This window comes from Hetaerina americana, unplaced genomic scaffold (assembly GCF_022747635.1).
Source record: "Hetaerina americana unplaced genomic scaffold, ioHetAmer1.1.p SCAF_1, whole genome shotgun sequence".
Taxonomy (NCBI): domain Eukaryota; kingdom Metazoa; phylum Arthropoda; class Insecta; order Odonata; family Calopterygidae; genus Hetaerina; species Hetaerina americana.
Window position 1 is genome coordinate 6,592,538 of NW_027286069.1, and position 20,536 is coordinate 6,613,073.

At 37.9% G+C, this 20,536-nt stretch overlaps 1 protein-coding gene across 1 annotated transcript in view; it reads right to left on the reverse strand.

Moving 5' to 3' along the window:
- Positions 1–20,536, reverse strand: part of LOC139694242 (uncharacterized) — a gene marked incomplete at its 5' end in the record, with an annotated part of 294,041 nt that overhangs the window by 29,982 nt on the left and 243,523 nt on the right. Inside the window, 4 exons of the mRNA XM_071592695.1 lie at positions 399–420; positions 1,551–1,793; positions 12,806–13,030; positions 15,089–15,419. Coding sequence (XP_071448796.1) covers positions 399–420; positions 1,551–1,793; positions 12,806–13,030; positions 15,089–15,419 — 821 coding nt within the window. The remainder of the gene's footprint in view (positions 1–398; positions 421–1,550; positions 1,794–12,805; positions 13,031–15,088; positions 15,420–20,536) is intronic.

The following is a 20,536-nucleotide window of genomic DNA, read 5'->3' on the forward strand; positions in this document are numbered from 1 at the left end:
ATAACAATTTTCATTCCTATCTTTATCAACAAATCTTGTCATAATTTTCATGAAAAAAGCAAAGCAAATGAAATGTTTCCTTTATTAAATCTGGTGAGCGTAGTTTTTATGAGTAATAAATAATTCTTCTACCTATACAATCTTCCACGGGCTTGATTCAGCCTCTGTCACGAGTGTTGAGTTTTCTCTTCTTATCCAGCCCTGAGAAACCTATTAGCAATCAATAGAAGACTTATCAGGATTGAAATCGGGATAAGCAAAGCCGTAATTATCCTGTAAAATGAAGATATAAATGAAAAGTTTTTGATTGCAAGTACGTGTGTTGAAAAATTAAATATGGAGCTTCAGGAGCTATGTAATCAACTGTTCAATGAGGAGTAGACGAAAATGCAACATACAGTCACTCTCCTTGACATCTGGCTTGTAAAAACGGCTTCGAAAAATTAGGAAACCAATAATGAGTTTATAGTCCTATTTAATTTAGGGTATTTATGAATCCGGACGATGATCGTTTGAGCGGATGATTCAGGATTTTGCAGTCGTAATCCTGGCTAAATTAAATGACCCATAAGTCAAATTGATGACAATGAGCCAATTAAATCAGTGATCCTCATAACACTGTTTCTGGTCGTCGCTTTATAGCCTCACGTAATGGAATATTCGAAATCAACAGTTTAATGATCCGGAATGGTTTTCAATTGACGGGGAAAACATTAAATATTCGATATGCATTGTTGAATACAAGCCGAAAGGATAAATGCCAGGTAAGGAATTTCTTATTTTATGTTAGTAAATTAAACGGGATAGTATTGTGATCTACGAGGGCTGTTTCATAAAAGGTAACCATTGGTTTTTTCGTCCGCATCGGACATTTCATTTTTTGTTACAGTTTTGGCTTAATTTATAATTTGTTTATTGTAAAAAGTTCATTAATTTGGCTTCAGTATACGTCAAGGTTTGGTTGTAGTTGCAGTTAATGTTAAAACCAAATTAGAAGTTTTTCTATAAGCCATTACCTCGTATAAAACTTCATCATCCTCAGTATTTTAATCCTAGGATTGGTTTCCTGCATGCCCTTTCCATTCTAATATTTTGGAATGTAAGGCAAGGCTATATATTTTAGGGAGAATAATGTGGTGTGGTTTCCCGTTGCCTTCCACATCGCAGTACTGTGGCCGATACCGCAGACTTCACTCTCGCCTGCAGCTGTGGCAGCTAATGCCGAGCCGAACCACTCGGTCTGCTTAACCAGTACCTAATGGTGAAACTGCTGCTTTTAACTATGGGTTCCGGTATCTATTTTACCCGTTTCCTCGTTCCGAAATACCATTATTGTTTTTTTTTTCTGTTAATGTTTGGGGTGTCTCGTTCCGAAAAACCATTAATAAATCACACAGGGATCGAACGAGTGACCTTTTGCTCCGACAGGCAGAAACGCTACCTCTGGTCTACTCACGCTGGCCATGGATAAAACTTGGCTAAATACGAAAATTTCAGCACTACCCTTCATCATCACTCCATTCCGTTTCCACGCTGGCGCATTCGCTCACCTGCACTTCCAGTTCAAATCCAGGGAGGTAAGTCAGCGGGATCGGGTGGAATGGGTTGTCGAAGGCTGAGGAGGCGAACTTAATTTGGAGCGAGGGACCGGAGGAGACGACTGCCTCTACGGCCTCTTCCCCGCCCCCGCACAGCCTCAGCAACACCCTCTCATCCCCACCGGCCACCGCCGCCGTCGCGGTCGTCTTCGCCTCGGCGAAAGTCAGTGCGTCGCGGCCTCTCCAGGCCGAACCCTGTTGAGAAAATTAACGTAACTGAAGAGCCAAATATGCCTGAGGCCGTTTATAAAGACAATAGGCAGTGTTTTTTAACACTCAAGATATTTCAAATACAACACAAATTGGTTTCTCTATTCCATAAATTACTCGAGTAAAATACAAGCATCGTTAAAACTTGAAAATTAATTTACGATGATTCGTTGAATTTCCATTTTTACTTTTCTTTAGCAGATATTGGAATTGTTTATTTAAAACAGGAGAGATAGGGAAGGCGGAATTGAGCAGATAACAAGTGCAAAAACATTTTCTTGACCGGGAATTTAACCACAGATCTTCAACTTGCTGGGCTGATGCTCTTAACCGCTTCTGCTATCGAGGAACTTTGTATTCTGCGGGGGGTTCATGCCATCAAGTGCCCCGATTCTTTGGCCAGGAGATGGCGTTAGGAAGCTGTTTCACTCACCAAAGGAGAAATAGACAAGACACGCAGAGGGAAGGATAGTAGTAAAGGAATCATACAACATCATAAAGTTTATATATATATATATATATATATATATATATATATATATATATGTATGTATGTATATATATATTATATATATATGTATGTATGTATATATATATATATATATATATATATATATATATATATATATATATATATATATACATACATACAAGAGAGGGACAGAACTGAAGCTTCAGTGATGTCCCTCTCTTCCTTGATAAAGGTGGTCACGACCACCGAAAATTCGAAAAATAGTGAGTCTCTTTTTTGTGTGTTTCTGTGTTTTTGTCTGTCCACTAGTGCTAAGTGTCATACATTATTATTCACGTCCGTGAGACTTTCAAAAAGTGTTATATATATATATATATATATATATATATATATATATATATATATATATATATATATATATATATATAATTATATAAAACACTTTTTGTATATATATGTATATGTGTGTATACATACACACACACACATATATATATATACATATACGAGCCATAATACTAGTCGCCAAGCGCCCCGATTCTTTAGCCAAGAGATGGCGTCAGGGGACTGTTTCACCCACCAAAGGAGAAATAGACAATACACAAGAGGAAAGGACAGTGGTTTTAGAATTCATACAACATCATACAGGAAATGAACAGTGCGTTTCGTGGCACGCATAGCCAGAAGAAAGAGATGAGCCACATAGGCCAAATACACATTCAAACACGAAATCCCGCCAAACGGCGAATAAATACTCATATATACAGAAACAGATATAAGGAAAAGGGATAGGAACACATATAAAGGACGAACACAATAAAGGTGGGGAAGGCGGAATCGAACGGATCACAGGGTAAATATTAGAACCACGGATCTCAGGGTAAATTACGTTTCCTCGATAGCTCAAGTGGTTAAGAGCATCCGCCCGGCAAGTGGAAAGATCCGAGGTTCGAGTCCCGGTCAAGGAAATATTTTTACCCTTGTGATCCGTTCGATTTCGCCTTCCCCACCGTTATTGTGTTCGTCCTTTATATGTGTTCCTATCCCTTTTCCTTATATCTGTTTCTGTATATATGAGTATTTATTCGCCGTTTGGCGGGATTTCGTGTTTGAATATATATATATATATATACATACATATATATATATATATATATATATATATATATATATATATATATATCCCTCCCCGGACTACAACCTTGACGTGGTGGAAGGGCTTGTGCGTTCCGATGACCCCTAGAGCTGTGCTGGCGGGAGTAATAAAAATTGCTCCTGGTAGGGTCACCCATGCCAGATAGGTCGAAGGTTAGGAGCCAGACGAAAGGTAGTCCACGCAGCGTCTGTTCCTCAGTGAGGCGGCTGCAATGGTGTCTGACCCCAGTGGGGCGGCCAGTAAGTGATGGTGTCACGTTAAAAACACTATTGAGGAAGGCAACGGGAAACCACCTCAATTATCATTCCCTAGAAAAATATGATGGACAATAGAGATATTTTGAGTCCTGGCAACCACGGGGCTCGGCCCAATCGGCCGTGTGTCGTGCCCGGCAGCGGGGGAGGCAAGGCTTCCGCGGTCGTCATCCCACGAAACTCTTGCAAGGAAAAACCAGCAGAAGCAGGACAGAAGACGCAGGAGTAGAAGACCAAATTAGTTAGAATAGTAACGTGGAATGTTAGGACAATGATGAGGACAGGGAAATTGGAGAATGTTAAGCGAGGAATGGAAAGGGGAAATATAGATATTTTAGGTCTATGCGAGGTGAGATGGAAAGATAGCGGGGATTACTGAAGTGATAAGTATAGAATAATATACAGCGGTGGGGACGAGAGCCAACGAGGGGTTGCCATAGTATTAAATGAAGAGGTAGGAGGAAGACTAGTCAACATAGAATGTGCAATGGATAGATTATTAATAGTAGAGATAAAAGCAGAACCGACGAACTTGGCCATTGTTCAAGTAAACATGCCACCGAGATACCATAAGGAAGAAGAGGTCGATAGGATATACGATCAGTTAGAGGACATGATCGCGTGTGTTCCTTCAGGGAAACATTTGATAGTGATGGGGGGTTGGAATGCGACGGTAGGCGAAGAAAGAGATGGTGATGAGGTGGGTGACTACGGTTTAGGCACGAGGAATGACCGCGGGGAGAAAGCAGTTGAGTTCTGCAGGAGACAGGGGTTAGTCATCACCAACACGTGGTTTAGACACCACAAAAGACGCAGGTATACATGGAAAATGCCAGGTGACTCAGGAAGATATCATTTAGATTATATCCTGGTTAGACACAGGTTTAGGAATAGTGTGATAAATTCCCACAGCTTCCCGGGAGCGGATGCGGACTCAGACCACAATTTAGTTGTTATGAAATGTAGCGTACGTTTCAAAAAGATAAGGCAGGGGCGGCGAGTTAGAAAATGGAATGTAGAAGCATTAACTGGGTTGAAAAGGAAGGAATACAAACAGGCGGTGGAGAAAATCATGGAGGATGGTAAGGAGCTAAGTACTATCGAAGAAAAATGGGAAATGATCAAGAAGGGGTTGTCTAAAGCCGCCAAAGACACTATTGGAACCGTTAACGCTAAAAGGACTAGGAAACCATGGATCACAAAGGATGAGATGATTACAAAGATGGATGAGCGGCGAAAATGGAAGAATGTAAATACAGAGTTAGGCAAAATGAAGTACAAAGAATTAAACAATAAATTGAGGCGGGCAACAAATAAAGCAAAAGAAGCCTGGTGGAAGACGCAGTGCGAGGATATGGAGAGTCTCCAGAGGAAGGGTGAAATCGGTGCGCTGTACAGAAAAGTTAAATCGTTATCGGGCAGTAAGAAAGGAAGAGCTATGCTAACAGTTAGAGATAGGGCGGGTAAGGTAATAGTTGACGCAGGAAAGATCCAAGAGAGATGGAAGGAGTATATAGAAGAACTGTATGGTAAAGAACTCAGACCAACAAAGTTAGACATTGAAAAAGAAAATGACGTAGAGGAGGACAGCTTAGGTCCAGGCATACTAGACAATGAAATAGAAAGGGCATTAAGGGAGATGAAACTAAATAAGGCCGTGGGGGTAGATAACATTCCCGTGGAACTTTTAAAATGCTTAGGAAAATGTGGGAGGAAGAGGCTATATGGGCTGATCCGTAGTATTTATGAGGAGGGAATCTGGCCGGAAGACTTTGTGAGATCAGTTTTAGTTCCTATTCCGAAAAAGGTAAAGGGCACGTCATGTGAGGACTATAGGACAATTAGTTTGATATCCCACGCAGCTAAAGTTGTTCTCAGGATCATAAACAAAAGGATAGAGAGTAGGGCAAATGATTACTTAGGGGATGATCAGTTTGGGTTTAGGAAGGGGAGAGGTACGCGTGATGCCATTGCAGTAATGAGATTATTAATCGAGAGGAATTTAGAACACAACCAGGAGGTATTTGCCTGTTTCGTAGATTTCGAAAAAGCGTTTGATAGAGTGAATTGGGAAAAACTAATGAGTATATTGCAGAAAATAGGAATAGATTGGAGGGAAAGGAGGCTAATCCGCAACCTGTACATGTCTCAGACTGCTCAGGTGCGGGTGGGAAATGGGGAGTCAGAATGGGCAGTGTTAGGAAGGGGTGTAAGGCAGGGTTGCCCATTATCACCGTTGCTGTTCAACCTGTATGCAGAGGAAATGATCAAAGAGGCATGGGAAGGACTCGAGGTAGGAATGAAAGTGGGTGGGGAATTCGTAAAATCAGTTAGGTTTGCTGATGACCAAGCTTTAGTTTGTCAGTCAGCCAAGGGGCTGCAAGCATTGCTGAGTAAATTGGAAATTCAGTGCGACAGGTATGGGATGAGAATCAATATCAATAAAACAAAGGTTATGCGATTTTCTAGAAAGAAAAAGGCTAAGCTTAACATTAAAATAGGAGGGCAAAATCTAGAGCAGGTAGAACAGTTTACGTATCTCGGAAGTGTTTTTGACCAACACGGTCAAAGTAGTAGGGACGTAATTAGAAGAATTGCGCTAGGCAAAGAGGCTTTCACAAGGAGGTGGGAGTTGATGACGGGGACGTTGAGTAAGGATGTTAAGAAAAGACTCGTAAAAACTTTGATATGGAGCGTAGCTATGCACGGCGCAGAAACGTGGTCATTGAAGCAGTAGGATAGACGTAGACTGGAGGCTTTTGAAATGTGGGTGTGGAGAAGGATGGAGAAGGTGAAATGGGCCGAGAAGAAAACAAATGAGGAAGTACTTGGTATGGTGGGCGAAGACAGGGGTTTGTTGGGAGAAATCCTATGGAGGCAGGAAAAGTGGATGAAGGGGGTATTGACCAGCCGTGGGATGTTGAAGACTGTGATAGAGGGTAGAATGTTGGGCAAAAGAGGAAAGGGAAGGAACAGGATAGGGATGTTGGACGGGATGAAGGGAGGAAGAAAGTACTCAGAGATGAAGAGGGACCTGATATAGAGTAGGATGATGGATTTTTTTGTTTTGTTAGGAATAATAAAATGCCTGTTTGGTAGTTGTGTCCATCCAAAAACCTACCTTAACCGGTAGATTACCTTAAAAAAAAAATATATATATATATATATATATTTTATATATTTATATTTTATATATATATAATATATATATATATATATATGTGTGTGTGTGTTTGTGTGTACGTATACACACATATATACATATGTATGCATGTGGGTATATATATATATACATACATACATACGAGGGTCATCCGGAAAGTAGTACCCGTTCGTGAAATAAAGACACAAAAGTAAATATTAACAAACATAAAAAATTTTATTTGAAAGAGGATACTTTAAACTACTTCTCAACATAATCTCCAAGCAAATTAAGGCATTTGTCATAACGTGTGACAAGTTTCTGTATTCCTGCTGCATAGTCCTTCGCCGCCAGCTCATTGAGATACGCGAGGGACCCATCTTGCACAAATTTTTGCATAATGCAGATGGTGTTTAACAATTTCATGAACAATTGTTCGAGAAACATTGGGAAAATGCTCACAGATGTCATCAATTGTGACGCGCCGATCGTTCCTCACGAATTCGTCAACTGAGCTCACCAGTTGGTCTGTAATGACAGACGGTCTCCCCGAACGCTCATCGTCGTGTGTGTTCCCCCTCCCCATGTTGAAGTTGCGACACCACCGCCGAACAGACGACTCGTCCATTACATTGTCTCCATACACCTCCTTTAATTGGCGATGAATATCACATGGGCGAACGTTTCTTGCATTGAGGAATTTAATCACTGCCCTCACTTCACAACTGGCGGCGTTCTCAATTTTTTTAAACATTGTAAACAATCACAGAAACAACACAGGCAATGCTAGCGTCACGTAACTTGGCTCAGAGAAGGCAGACAAGCCACTGAAGCTATCTGACCTCGTCCAGCGGCTACTCGCGTCGTCAGCACTTCATGCGGCACGAACGGGTACTACTTTCCGGATGACCCTCGTATATTAATGTATGCATGTAAATTGCACATGCATACATGGTAAAGAAGATACTAGGTCTGGCAGGTTAGTTATAGGAGGAGAATATGACGCAGATGGGGATAACCTCGGTCAAACCATACTTGATTATGAGATTGAATAGGAAAATACACGCATATATGCATAAAATATAAAATTCATGGTACATCCGGGGTCTTAAATTGAGGCTCTCCATTTCCGGGTGAGTGCTCTACTAACTCAGCTAAGTGCAAGCTTTCTGTATAAAAAGCATTATATATTTAACGTTTGGATTTCAGGCGTGATATTCACAAGTATAAAAAAAATGTAAGCCCACAAAAATATTCACATATGTGTGTAAGTATACCTATATATATATATATATATATATATATATATATATATATATATATATATATATATATACTTGTATGTGCACGTATATATTCACATCAGACTCATATGCGAAAAACTGCCAAACGGCATACTTATATTTTTACCGTTATAAATATAAGGAAAAGATATAAAACCCATACTAAAGGATAAACACACCAGGTTAGTGAGGAATGTGTGAAGGTTAGGATTCCAATCGTAAAAGAAATGTCTTGATTGGGACATGATCCAGGGACCTTCGACTTTATACGTTGATGCCCTGACCATTAAGATACCAAGGAAGGCGTAATTGCCAGTGAAATACACGAGATTTTTTTGAATCCAGTGTTCCGATTCTTTGCCAAGTTTTGGCACTCGGGAGAGTCCAATCGCCGTAAATGTAGGCAACAGGCGTTACTCAATTCCAATGCGGTGGTGTACATATTAGGAGGCCTAGAGCCTTTGTTCAAACGAAATAAATACGTTCATGATATCAAAATATTTCTAATTATAATTAAATGGAGACAGCAATCATAATTCTTGGCACATACAAAATTTACTTTTAGTACTTCTGTGAAGCATTTCCCAATGGCTACGAGACTTTTAATGCACTCTGTAACTTTCAGGTAATGATGAAATTGATGTTATTTTTCTTATGTAGAGATACATAAAAATATTAACATTTGCAAATTTAGAAACAAGAGTTCACGTCGTAAGTGATAGAAATATTACCTTTCAGATTTCCACAGCTGTACAAATTACCCAAAAAACGCGCAAATCAAAAGCCATTTACCGTTTACATCTCCCCTGGAAATGTTGAGAACTGAAATTTTTAATTCATAATTTATACTATAATTAAATGACAGCCGTCCACTGTCAAGGGATTCTGCTTTTAGCCAAACTCTTTTTCCTTCCTGGTGGAACTTCCAGTTACCTTGACGCAGAATTCTAGGGTCCTGATGCTCACAAAAAATTCGCGAAATAATCATCGTTGTTGAAGCATTCACTAAATCAAGTTGCTAGCTACACACCTCTGATGAAATTCGTAATTAAGGGTTAATAGTGAATCACCCCCATGTATATTCAAGTAAAAGGTTGTTTTGAATGGAGATCGCAGGTTTTCCTGGCACTAAGCCCTTGGCATTGTAAAATTTGCATACCAAAATGCGATATTTAAAGATGAAAAAGAGTTTTTAGCGTCTATTTAAGTAGCGCTTGCGATTCCTTATAAAGATCGAGCACTTTCAGAGATTAATTTCACAAAATTAGAGTTTAATTGAAGGGATCCAGAGAAATCCCCGAATTTTGAACCCGGGACTCTCCCGTCAGTTCTCATGGTGTATGGTTTCTCACACTGTTAGGGTGGTAAACCTGTGGTAAACCCTGTTGTTTTAGTCATCCCCGTAAAGCTGTGAGAATGGGTACTCCTAACAGAAATGCGTATAACAAGTTGCAAGTCGAACTCCAAAATTCATTCCCTGGTAACAATCGAATCGGCGCTAATCTTTATTTCATCATGTGAGTCTGACTGGATTGAAAGTAAGGAGCAACAAAGTCATATACTTGAGTGGGAAGCCTCGAAAAATTGGATGAAATCCAAAAAAAAAATGAAAATCGTATTTTAAAGAGGCATATAATCCTCTTTACGTAAGCCGTTTTAAAATTAACGTAAGCATTAATCACAAAAAATATATATCTCCTGGAGGGGACGTAGGTATTAAAGAAGAAACAAGTTCACTGCCTAGCTAGACCTATGGCGTATGACTTAGGAGAAGAACTTGAGAAAAATACCTCTAAGGAAAAAATAAATGTGTTTGCGATACTGAAATAATCATGTTAATTAATTTAAAATCTGTAAGGTCGTGAAACTGAGGTACACGTTTCCCTACGAATTTTTTCTCCATTTAAATTAGACAAGATACGTATTTCACATCTCGTGGGATGTTTGATATTATTTTCACATTATTTCTTAAAAAATATATAAGGCTTCATACAGGGAGTTTGGGAATTTTGTATTCGATCTCATCCAGACTTCAAGCCGAGAGGAGGCGTTCTCATTTGAGGAAAAATCAAGGCAAGCATTTAAAAGCAGTGTTGGGTCAGTTGTTTGCTCAAATGATGCAATTTCGGTAATCAGAAATATCCAAGTATATTTAGTTTCAAGGGTTACACTTTGGACGTAACAAATCCAGAGAAAGAGATAACAAAAAGTATCAATACTATGTTTTACATCTGCGTATATTTGTAGTAAAATGTTGAATTCCGTAAATTGCTGGAATGAATACGAAACGAGGAAGAATTAAATAAGCGAACTATTGTAATCGAAAGAAATGAAAACCTTCACATTCCACTACGAATACATAACTTTATTTCTTATTCAAAATAATCTATATTCAGCTGAACGTATGATATAATATTTTATAGATCATTACCGATGCAAATACCCTCCAACGTAGCCCAAAAAACTATTTATAAGCATTTATTTGGTAACAAGTGAAGAATTCTCAAGTTAGAACCAAGTTGAACGGAACGAAGCGGCGTGCTTACTGAAATGGTGATTTAGCTTTTGAAGACTTTCACGGAGGAAAAGAGGCGGAAAGAAACCTTTATGGGATAAAAGGCCAGAAGAGATGATCAAGCAAAATGAAGAAGACAAATGCAAAACGAAGGCCTGGCTTTTCCATCACTTCGTAGAAGGAATAAGCATAATGGTACAAATTCTGGCGCTCTAGCTGTGTGTGGTAGACGTTTCCGGGTGAGAGCGATGCAAATCAGCCGTGAATGCCATTACAGGGATTTGGGTCAGATGGGATGAGAAATTCATTTTTTTCATTTCTCGGTTGAGTTTTTAGCACTACAATGTGAGAAAACCTAAGCTCGTGCCAAATTTTCAATTAAAGAAATGAAAACACTTTTTTAAGAAACTTTTTCTATCTTCCATTTATGACATGGGAATATAATTTCCGCATCAACGGTGCTATTTATTAGGATTTCAATTTTATTTAGTGGAAGCGTTTTAAAAGCAGTGATGCTGGCAATGAAGTGGTACTTAAGAAGCATGCGGGAGTGAAACCTTGTGGACGAAAACTCTCAAGCTCTAATTAAACGTTCATATGAGTAGCTATGGCTTCTGGTTATTCAAATATTCAATGCACACATTTGTAAAATGAAATTTAAATCGATTTCATTTATGTTGTATTTAACAGCTCAATTTAGTTAAAAATAATTAGTCATTTGACAATCCCAAGGAGTAAGGGAAGGTAATTCATAAAAACATCTCATGTGAGACGTGTGAACACAGTTTGATGGAGGAGCAATAAAAAATTACAAATCAATTAAAGCAATCAAAATTTTGCTCATTTGCACATTAAAAAAAGCTAAGAATACTGAAATAGGATATAAAATGGGTAGTAGTAGTAGTATTTAGGGGAGGCGACCGAAAGCTGAGGTCATTTGCACCATTAGGGATGTACAGGAGAGGATGAAGGGTGGAGAGAAACCCGGCGGTCGGCATTAGCCTACTCTTTACGAAAGGCGCCAAGGGGTCCGCAGCTTAACGTCCCATCCGACGGACGGCGTACGAACTCAAAGTGCCCTCCACAACGCACCTCAAGTAGGGATCGAGATACCACTGAAAAATATTCAACACCGCCGGGATTTGAACCCGGGCCCTCAGGGTGAAGTAAAATGGTCAAAAGGAAAATGCTTTTCAGGTAAAATCTTCTTGAAAGTTCGAAAACTCTCAAATGTTATATAAAAAATCAAAAAATCTCCGTTACATGCTACGCTTACGTACTGCAATCATATTGAAAGTTCAATATTTATTTTTTGTTTCAAGTTAAATATTTGAGATACCAAGAGACCTATACTGAAAGTATTTCCTCGCGTTCTTGTGGAAGAAGTAAAGAGGCTATAAATATTAAACGAGTTGAAAGCTATCTTTTAAAACGCTTTTTTTTGTTGAGTAATAACTACTCCCGCACCCTTCCGGAAAAAAAATCCCTTCTTATCGCTGTCTCGAATTTCCCTGCAAGTTTTTGAGTGCCAGAAGAATCCGAGATTCTCCAGCAGTGATTAAGAGAGCGAATGGTGTAGCAAAGGGTTTTGCCCCCTCAGGCTATCCCTCTCTCTCTCTCTCTCGCCCAGGCTACCCCTACTAAAAGCCAGGGAATCAAAATTAAGCATACTGGCACGTGTAACTACTTATGGGCACGTATGGTCGTCCCACACGACATCACGCTAATGTGGTTTTAAATGTTTTATTCCTTGGAGGGCATTTTCCTTGCGCATTCTATTAATACAACAAAAGCCATTTCCAAACAAGATGCCCATTACTTTTGGGAAAAGAGAGCGAAAGAGAGAGAGAGAGAGAGTCTTTCCCCTTTCCACCTCTTCCTTTTTATCCCGTGGTACTCTGGGAAATTCGTGAAAATTTTTCGCACAACTTTATTCTTTTTTTTTAAGGATAACTTTGTCCATTATCGTGCAGCTTCTACTTTTCCATTAACTTCTAACCTCTCTCCATTCTGTCCCACGGTCCCTCTTATCTCCGCTTCTTCTCCGGCCTCCTCTTATGCTCACCACGCCCCCATTCTCTTTCCCCGGCACGAGTCTCCCCTTCCTCTCTTCACCTTTGACCCCTCGCCAACCACCACCTCCTACTCCTCCTCCCCCGCCCATCCCCTACTCACCTCGCCCTTCCCCTCCCCGCATTCTGCCCACGACCGCAGCACCCTCTGGCGCCGCTTGAAGATGGCTGCCCCAGAGGCCATCCTTCCGTTCCCAATGGCTCCTCTCAGGCCTCCGCCCCCGGGGATGGCTCCGCCGCCGCCCAGCCCCCGTCCTAAGCCGCCCCCGACCCGGCCGCCCCCTTCCCCATCGCCTCCATCTCCATCCACGGCCTCCTTCAGGTGAACCTGCGCATGAAAACGAACGCTGAATTAGGAATGAGACTCTTTGTGCTCGTATTTTTTCCCAGGGGGTAAAAAAAAACATTTTTTGTTTTATTTTTCACAAACTTTCTCGTCGTCAAAATACTCCTCTCCGCATAAAAATAAACGTGCCATGATTTTTAATATAGCTTTAAATTAAGATGAGCCTATAGTTTTAATACCACATATTTTTCAGCGTGGTAGAAGTATGTATAGAGGTTCCTTTCGTAAACCATTGCTGAGAATGAACAATACTAGAATTAATTCTACTACAAAATTACTCACGTAACCCATGTGGTTATTGGGATTAATTTTATCCGCACGTAAAAACATGGAACAATATCCAAAATTATTGATACATGCAAATAAATTAAAAAATAAAGGCATAACATTTTTTGCCATTATACTTATCTTACCCACAGGTACCGACCCGAAGGTCAGTTTGATGGGTGAGGGTAGAGCTACATGCCCAAAAGTGTGTTTAATTTACCCACCAGAGTAGCGGAGTGTTGTCTTCGTTTTCACGGGAAAATCTAGGACCCAAAAAATCACACAACTCGGGCGTTACAGGTGTTGCCCAGAGATCTCCCCGGGATTCGAACCCAGGCCCTCCGGTCAGTAACCCAACGCTCTACCCTATTGACTACCACTTCCAACACGTTCCTAAATTACAGTTTTAAAAATATGTAATTAGGCGAGCATTTTCTTTCAACTTTTGTTCCAATCAGGGCAGAAATAATACTTCAGTTAAAGTGACGGTACCCGGTCGTAAAATTTTCTTATAACAAGCTTTGAAACTTTTCCTTCGCTTAAGTGATTCGAATTCAAGCAAAAAAGTGCATAGTTGTCGTTAAAGTGCTTTTCAATTTTTTTTCTACTCCTTCTCAGGAAGCTAAAGCCCATTATTTCGCCGGCAGGAGGATTATTTTAAAAGTGTATTTTATTTTTCAAAGAGCGCATGCAAATTTACTTTGAATTAAGTTTTTAAAGCATGGCTTTGAGTAGTAGATCTTTGTGGGAATGCAAAAAATCATAATAGATACTAATAAGGCTAAAAAATATGTTATATTTATTTAATTCTCGAAAAATATAAGTACCTTAGCAGAGATTATTATTGGGGAATAATTAATTTTTCATACAAGAATTAGTAGGACTAATTATTAAAGTTATTATCAATAGATTAAACTTTTATTTAGTTTGATGGCTTACTTTATATTTTCATATTCACAAAAATCATCATTAAGAATGATTAATTCATTATAGTTAACATTTAATGAAACAACAGAATCTTTATGCTATGCATGTACACTTCTTTTTTATTATTGAGTGCTATTGAAAGTATTTCACTGTTTTTAACAGCAAAATATATAAATAGTCATTAAAAAGTAGTAAGTTTCAAATGAAATTAAAATTATCACATAGTAATTTATTTGAAAAACCGTAAAAATAGAGTTGAATCCGAAATAAAGTATTTTAAATTTAGGAACTAGTCCCGTTTACTGGAAATCAACATGCTCGTAGTAGTTTATGCCTACAAAAACACATTTATTAGTGTCTGCGAAAGTTGAAAAATTATTGAGTTAAATTAAAATTTATATTAATTTTCTGTAATTTAATTGCCGTTTACGGAGAAATTAAAAAAATATTACCTTCTACATAAAATTAATATTCTTAATTATCTCAAAGAAATGGTCGCCATTCAAGTGTATCAACTTAATCAATCAATATTATATCGAACTTCATGGGAAAATACTTCCAAGCAGTAACGCGAACGTGTTTGTACTTTTGAACATATACGTGAAAGAATTCCTTATGAAAAAATAATATGCTCTCCCGACTGGAAGACGCACTTTGACAATTTAAATGCCTTTTGAAGTTAATTTTTTAAACTCATTTTTGATGAAGTTCACGTCAATATAGACCAGAGTTATGTTCAATCTTTCCATTTGAATTTTCATATAGTTTAATCGCCTGAAAACTTAATTAAAGTAAAAGGATTATTTCTACTGCATATGCAACCGGATGTGACGTCGACCCTTTTACCTTTTGGCCGGCCCTTTGCAGGACGGCAACGGTGGCGTGCATCCCCGGCACCAGCGAGCCCGCCTCAACGGTGTACGTGCACGAGGCATTCCTAGGGTACATGCCCGGGAAGTTGGGGGACTGTATGCGGCATCTGAGGCGGTGGCACTCCCGGAAGACACGGTCGCAGTACGTCCCCGGCACGAGGTGGCCCCTGTGCACCAGATCCTGGGCCCCCGAGGGTTCGCTCGCCGCTGGGAGGCCGCCGGGCAGCGGGGCCATCCAAGAGGGACCCCCGATTCCCGCGAACGGCTCGCCGTATCGGGCGGTGGCATCGCTCTTCTTGAGGAACCTGAGGAGGCGAGAGGGGAAGGGAATTGGGGTTCCATGAATCGCGGCGTGAAATATTCAAACACGTCTCTCCGACGGTGGGATAATCATTGAAGGTCTCTCTTGAAAGGTGACAGTTCATTTTTATCCTTAACCAATCAACATTTTTAGCACCATTCCAAAAATAACATTTTCCAAAGAGAGGGACTTGGGAGAACGGCGTCTTATATAAATACAGCGATGGGAAAGTAACGCAGCGGGAGACGAAATGCAACGCGGAATTTACAAAACTCTTTTTATACCGACTGATATTTATTTGAGTTTGCTGTACGGATCGCTCAAGATTGGAACATTATGTATCAGCTGTTTTTGCACATTTAATTGAAACCAAATACATGTGCCGTAAAATTAAGCAATAAGGGATGTTCAACAAAGAGTAACAATAAAATTTTACTCACCTAATTTATTGTACAAAAATTGAAACTTTTTGTTGTATTGTTTGCTTAGTGGCCAATATATGCGTGGCAAATTTAATGAAGGGTTTGTTTAAAAATTACTCAATCTAGAGTTAAATACTGTAATTTTTCACCACATTGAAAGTGGAAAACACCGGTTTCATGTAAAACCTCTCCAATTGCAGCATCTTCGCAAGATTCTTTTAGACATTAAAATAAAAATATTTAAGATAGAAAACTTTATCAAATTTTTGTGATGAGGGTCATTTTATTTTTTGAATTCGTGGGACTTTTAAACTTCGATGAAATTGATTCAAGGTGATCAAAATATGGACTTAATTGTTGATAGTTCTGTGAAATAAAGAGTGATCATACTGTTTTAGTTTCATATTTTTTATGGTGAACCTTTTTTTGTTTGCTTCTTTTCATATTGTATTAAAAATGTGTTACAAGTTCCGTACATTTGACTCCAATACTGCATCATTGACAGCCGTTGCATTTTGAAACATATTCAGTTCACCTTCGGAAAAGATGGAGTTAGCACGGGACGCTGCTTTAAAATGTGCTCGATTCCGGATGAACCGTCAGGTTGAGGTGCATGCGATACTACATAAGACTTATGCCGACTGTTTTCTTCCCGATAGCAAAACTACAGACGGCTTAAAACTTTTTAAGGAAAGGAGAAAATCAATTTGAAAGTGAGGTGCATCCAGAGCTCTAGTTACGGTTATTTATGGAATTGAGCATTATCACCATTTCTTCCAATGTGAGATAAGGTCGTTGAATCAAATTTAGAGTACTATCATAAATATTGAAAATTTCATTTGTTGCCACCCACTGTTCAGTAACAGCAGGAATGCACATGAGCGTGGTTGTTAGCAATGGTTTCTGGGACTGCTCATAAGCAAACAACATTATGTTTTGATGCAGGTTTGTTCGAGGTTGAAGCTGATGCTAGAAGACGATGAGAAGCTTCCCTCAAAGGTTATTGCTGCAGATAAAACCTTAATACATCCTTTTGGCAATATGAGAAAACAGCAAAGCTCTAAGTGGAATTCTCCAGCATCACCAAGACCATGAAGAGCCACAGTGGTGGTTTCTATTCGGATAGTTATGGTCATATCATTTTTCAATATTCAGGGAGTGGCACATGAACACGTTGTTCCAGCACACACAACTGTAAATAGAGCATGCGATATTCTATTATATACATGTATATATTCATATATATTCATATATATATATATATATATATATATATATATATATATATATATATATATATACATATATATATATATATATATGTATATATATATATACACACACATATATATATATATATGTATATATATATACACACATATATATATATATATATATATATATATATATATATATATATATATATATATATTAATATATATATATATATAATACATATAATATATATATTATATATATGTGTGTGTGTGTGTGTATAAACATCCGCTGAAAACTCTCTAATCGAGAAAGGCCACATTTCAAAGCAACAGGCTTGGTTCTGAACCACAATTATGCACGGCTCCTTATCGAAAATGTTGCTGCTGAATATCTCCTGAAATTCAACGTCCTCCTACCGACCATTTCTAGCCAATCATGACTGTAACAAGTTCCACAATGTGAAGAAACACCGTCGATGTTTCAAAAGCATTTGTTCATCAACAAAAGAAGTCGTGGAAGCTGCTGAAGCGGCTCTGAAGGACGAATCAAAAAATGGCTCAAGGCAACGCTTCGAAGATTAAAAAAAATGACGCAAATGCATTGCATCCAATGGAAATCACTTTGAGAAGGACCATAAAATTTTGGAGAATGGGCAGAGGTAATAATATAAATAGAGATAATATGGGGATGGTTCATCAACAAAAAAATAATAGTTTTTATTGAACAGCTCTCGTAACTAATAATTATATTGCTCGTCGTAACTTTTATCTGCATTTAAATTGAGCCTATTTTAAATGAAAATATTTACTCATGGCTGCATATGTGCATTAGCTCTTCTAAAATCTAGTGTTCTTTCCTATATTATTAAAGCATTGATGGTTCTCCTTTCTTCTAATTGTAAGCCAGAGTTTCAAACTGCTTAATTCTATACTATCTCTCAAAGAGGCACAGTATAAACCGTATGGCATGGTTCTTATGCGATTCTCATATTATGCCTAAGTTTTACCTAGTATATAGGATGCGCAATATTTTGCTGCAAAAAATGGGTAAGTCGACGGCGCTCACAGGAGCGAGTTTGAAATTATGCTTTCATGAGGATATTGTGCCAGAACTTAGTGGACCCAAGATTCACTTCGGAGATTATGATCGTATAAGTTGGAGAACCCTTTTACTCAAATACCTTTTTCAAGAGCTTGCGTTGCAGGCTCGCATCGCCGGGGATATATGAGCGTGCTTTAATATAACATGCCAGATCTAGGCATCAGGTGAATTTTACTATGCAACTCTGATCTCCGTGGTGAACTATGAGAACGTCTTACAATAAAAACTTCTCCTTTTCCAGCTGGTAATATTGAGAAGAGAAAATCGGCGCAAGCGCTTAAATTATATCATGAATTAGGTAAATACTACCCGGAAAAATTCGTTATTTATTGCAATCCGGGAAAAACGTGAGTCTTTTTTATTTGTCGCGCAGTTTTTCAAATAAATTAGCTGAAATGACTGAGTGATGCGAAAATTTTCATAAAATATTCTCATTGGAAAATTAGAGGTTAATTCTCGAAATATTTGGGCAAAGGTATTCATCGATGGGCCTATGAAGTAAACAAAATAGCCTAATCCGCAAAATTATTTTCCTTGCGGCATAAGGAAAGGAAAGCTTATTTCATCACATTCGTGAGTTTATCTCCAATTCCAACCACTTTCGTATTTTTTTAGGTAAAAACCTTTAGTTGGAATCCCATACGTACCAACAATAAAATGCTAGTCACGCGGAAAACGTAAATAAGATAATTCTAGCCTTTTACACTTACACAACGGATCGTGATATATCATCGTATAACATACACAAGTGTAAAAATCTTACGTTTCAACGGAGACGCTTGGAAATCAGCTGAAACCTTGCGGCAATGTAATAACTATATAACATAATCATGAATATCAATTGATGAGTGAAACTCTTTAAATAAGGCACAATAAACAGTGGTTAAGAATTAACGAGAAACAAAAAACAACATTAAAATATTGAATAACAATATTTTATTCCCATAATGGTATTATATTTTTCAATCAATCGTAAATTGTTATTTAACGTTAAACATATTTTAGTAGGATCCATCAAATTATCCAACAAATTAAATCAATGTATAATTTACAGGAGAGTAAAAACACTCGCATATAATTGATAAAAAATAACACTTAAAGCAAGAAGCACTTAAAAAGTACATGTCTATGCAGTGATGCACGCTCATCTATTACCGCAGCGCATTTAATAAATAAAGATTGACAAGAGCATTAACCTAATTATCTCAACGTTGTTATGGTTACGTAGGGGTGAGTGAAATTTTCGTTAATTAACTTAAATACAAAACATGTTGATCCTTCCAGCTTTAATTAACGATAAAATAAAAATTATAGACTATTTTTTACCATAAAATGCTTTCAGACTGTTTATCCAGCACTTGATTACTAACTTTCCAATGACATTCCAGGAACTAATTAACGCCGAGGTGGCTAACCTCAAAATCCTTTCTCTGTTAGCCCAATAAAAATATACTAAACCCTTTCAGCACACACTTGATACAAATAGTATACAATCTGAATAAAATTTCTCAGAAATTTATCTGAATCAGGATGATCTGGTGATGAAACTGGTCGACAAAACGGACAAACCTCGGCACTCCAATCCTGGTCAAGACAAATGGGCATTTTTATTGCGACTTAACAAAAAGAAAGGTTTAAAACGATTAAAAGTGGTTCATATCCTAAGTGATAATATTGTTATATCCTTTAGTTATCTGATGAAGGCTTTTTATTTCAACGCGTACCTGGGAAGTGTAGAAAATGAATTTTAAAAGGTCACATAATAGCAGAGAGTCTGCTGTCCATACATAATGATACATTTTTTATGTAAAAATGAAAATAATTAATGGCTTGGAAAAATTGTGGAAAATTAAAACGAAGATGGAAAGAGAAATGAAATGCTTCTATTGAAGGTAATATTGACTCCTAACTGAATTAATTGTCAGGAAATTTCATTTAAAGGAAACAGAAAATGCAATTGTTTCATTTAAGAGAAGAGAAGATTTACAAAAACGTGTGATACAATTAAAGAAGAAAAAAGGCAAACATCAAGAGTCTGCAAAACTTTAATTATACCGAGGACAAATCATAATGAGACAGAATTTTGAAATTCTTAAATTTCTGCTTGTTGCGGACGTTTTAATATTATGAGCGATGAATAGATATTTGTTAACATCTGAAAAAAGTTTAACTTGTTTTTCATTTCATATTTTCCAACAAATAATTATGAAAAGACATCTTATCTTTAAAAGAAGGGAAAAATGAAATAGGGCATATTAAAATATCATTTGTGATTTAAATAAAACGGTTAATTGAAAAAACTCTATTCATAGTATTTGAATATCGTCGAACATACACTTATCATCCATACCTAATATTTGCCATTGCAGTTTTAGATGAA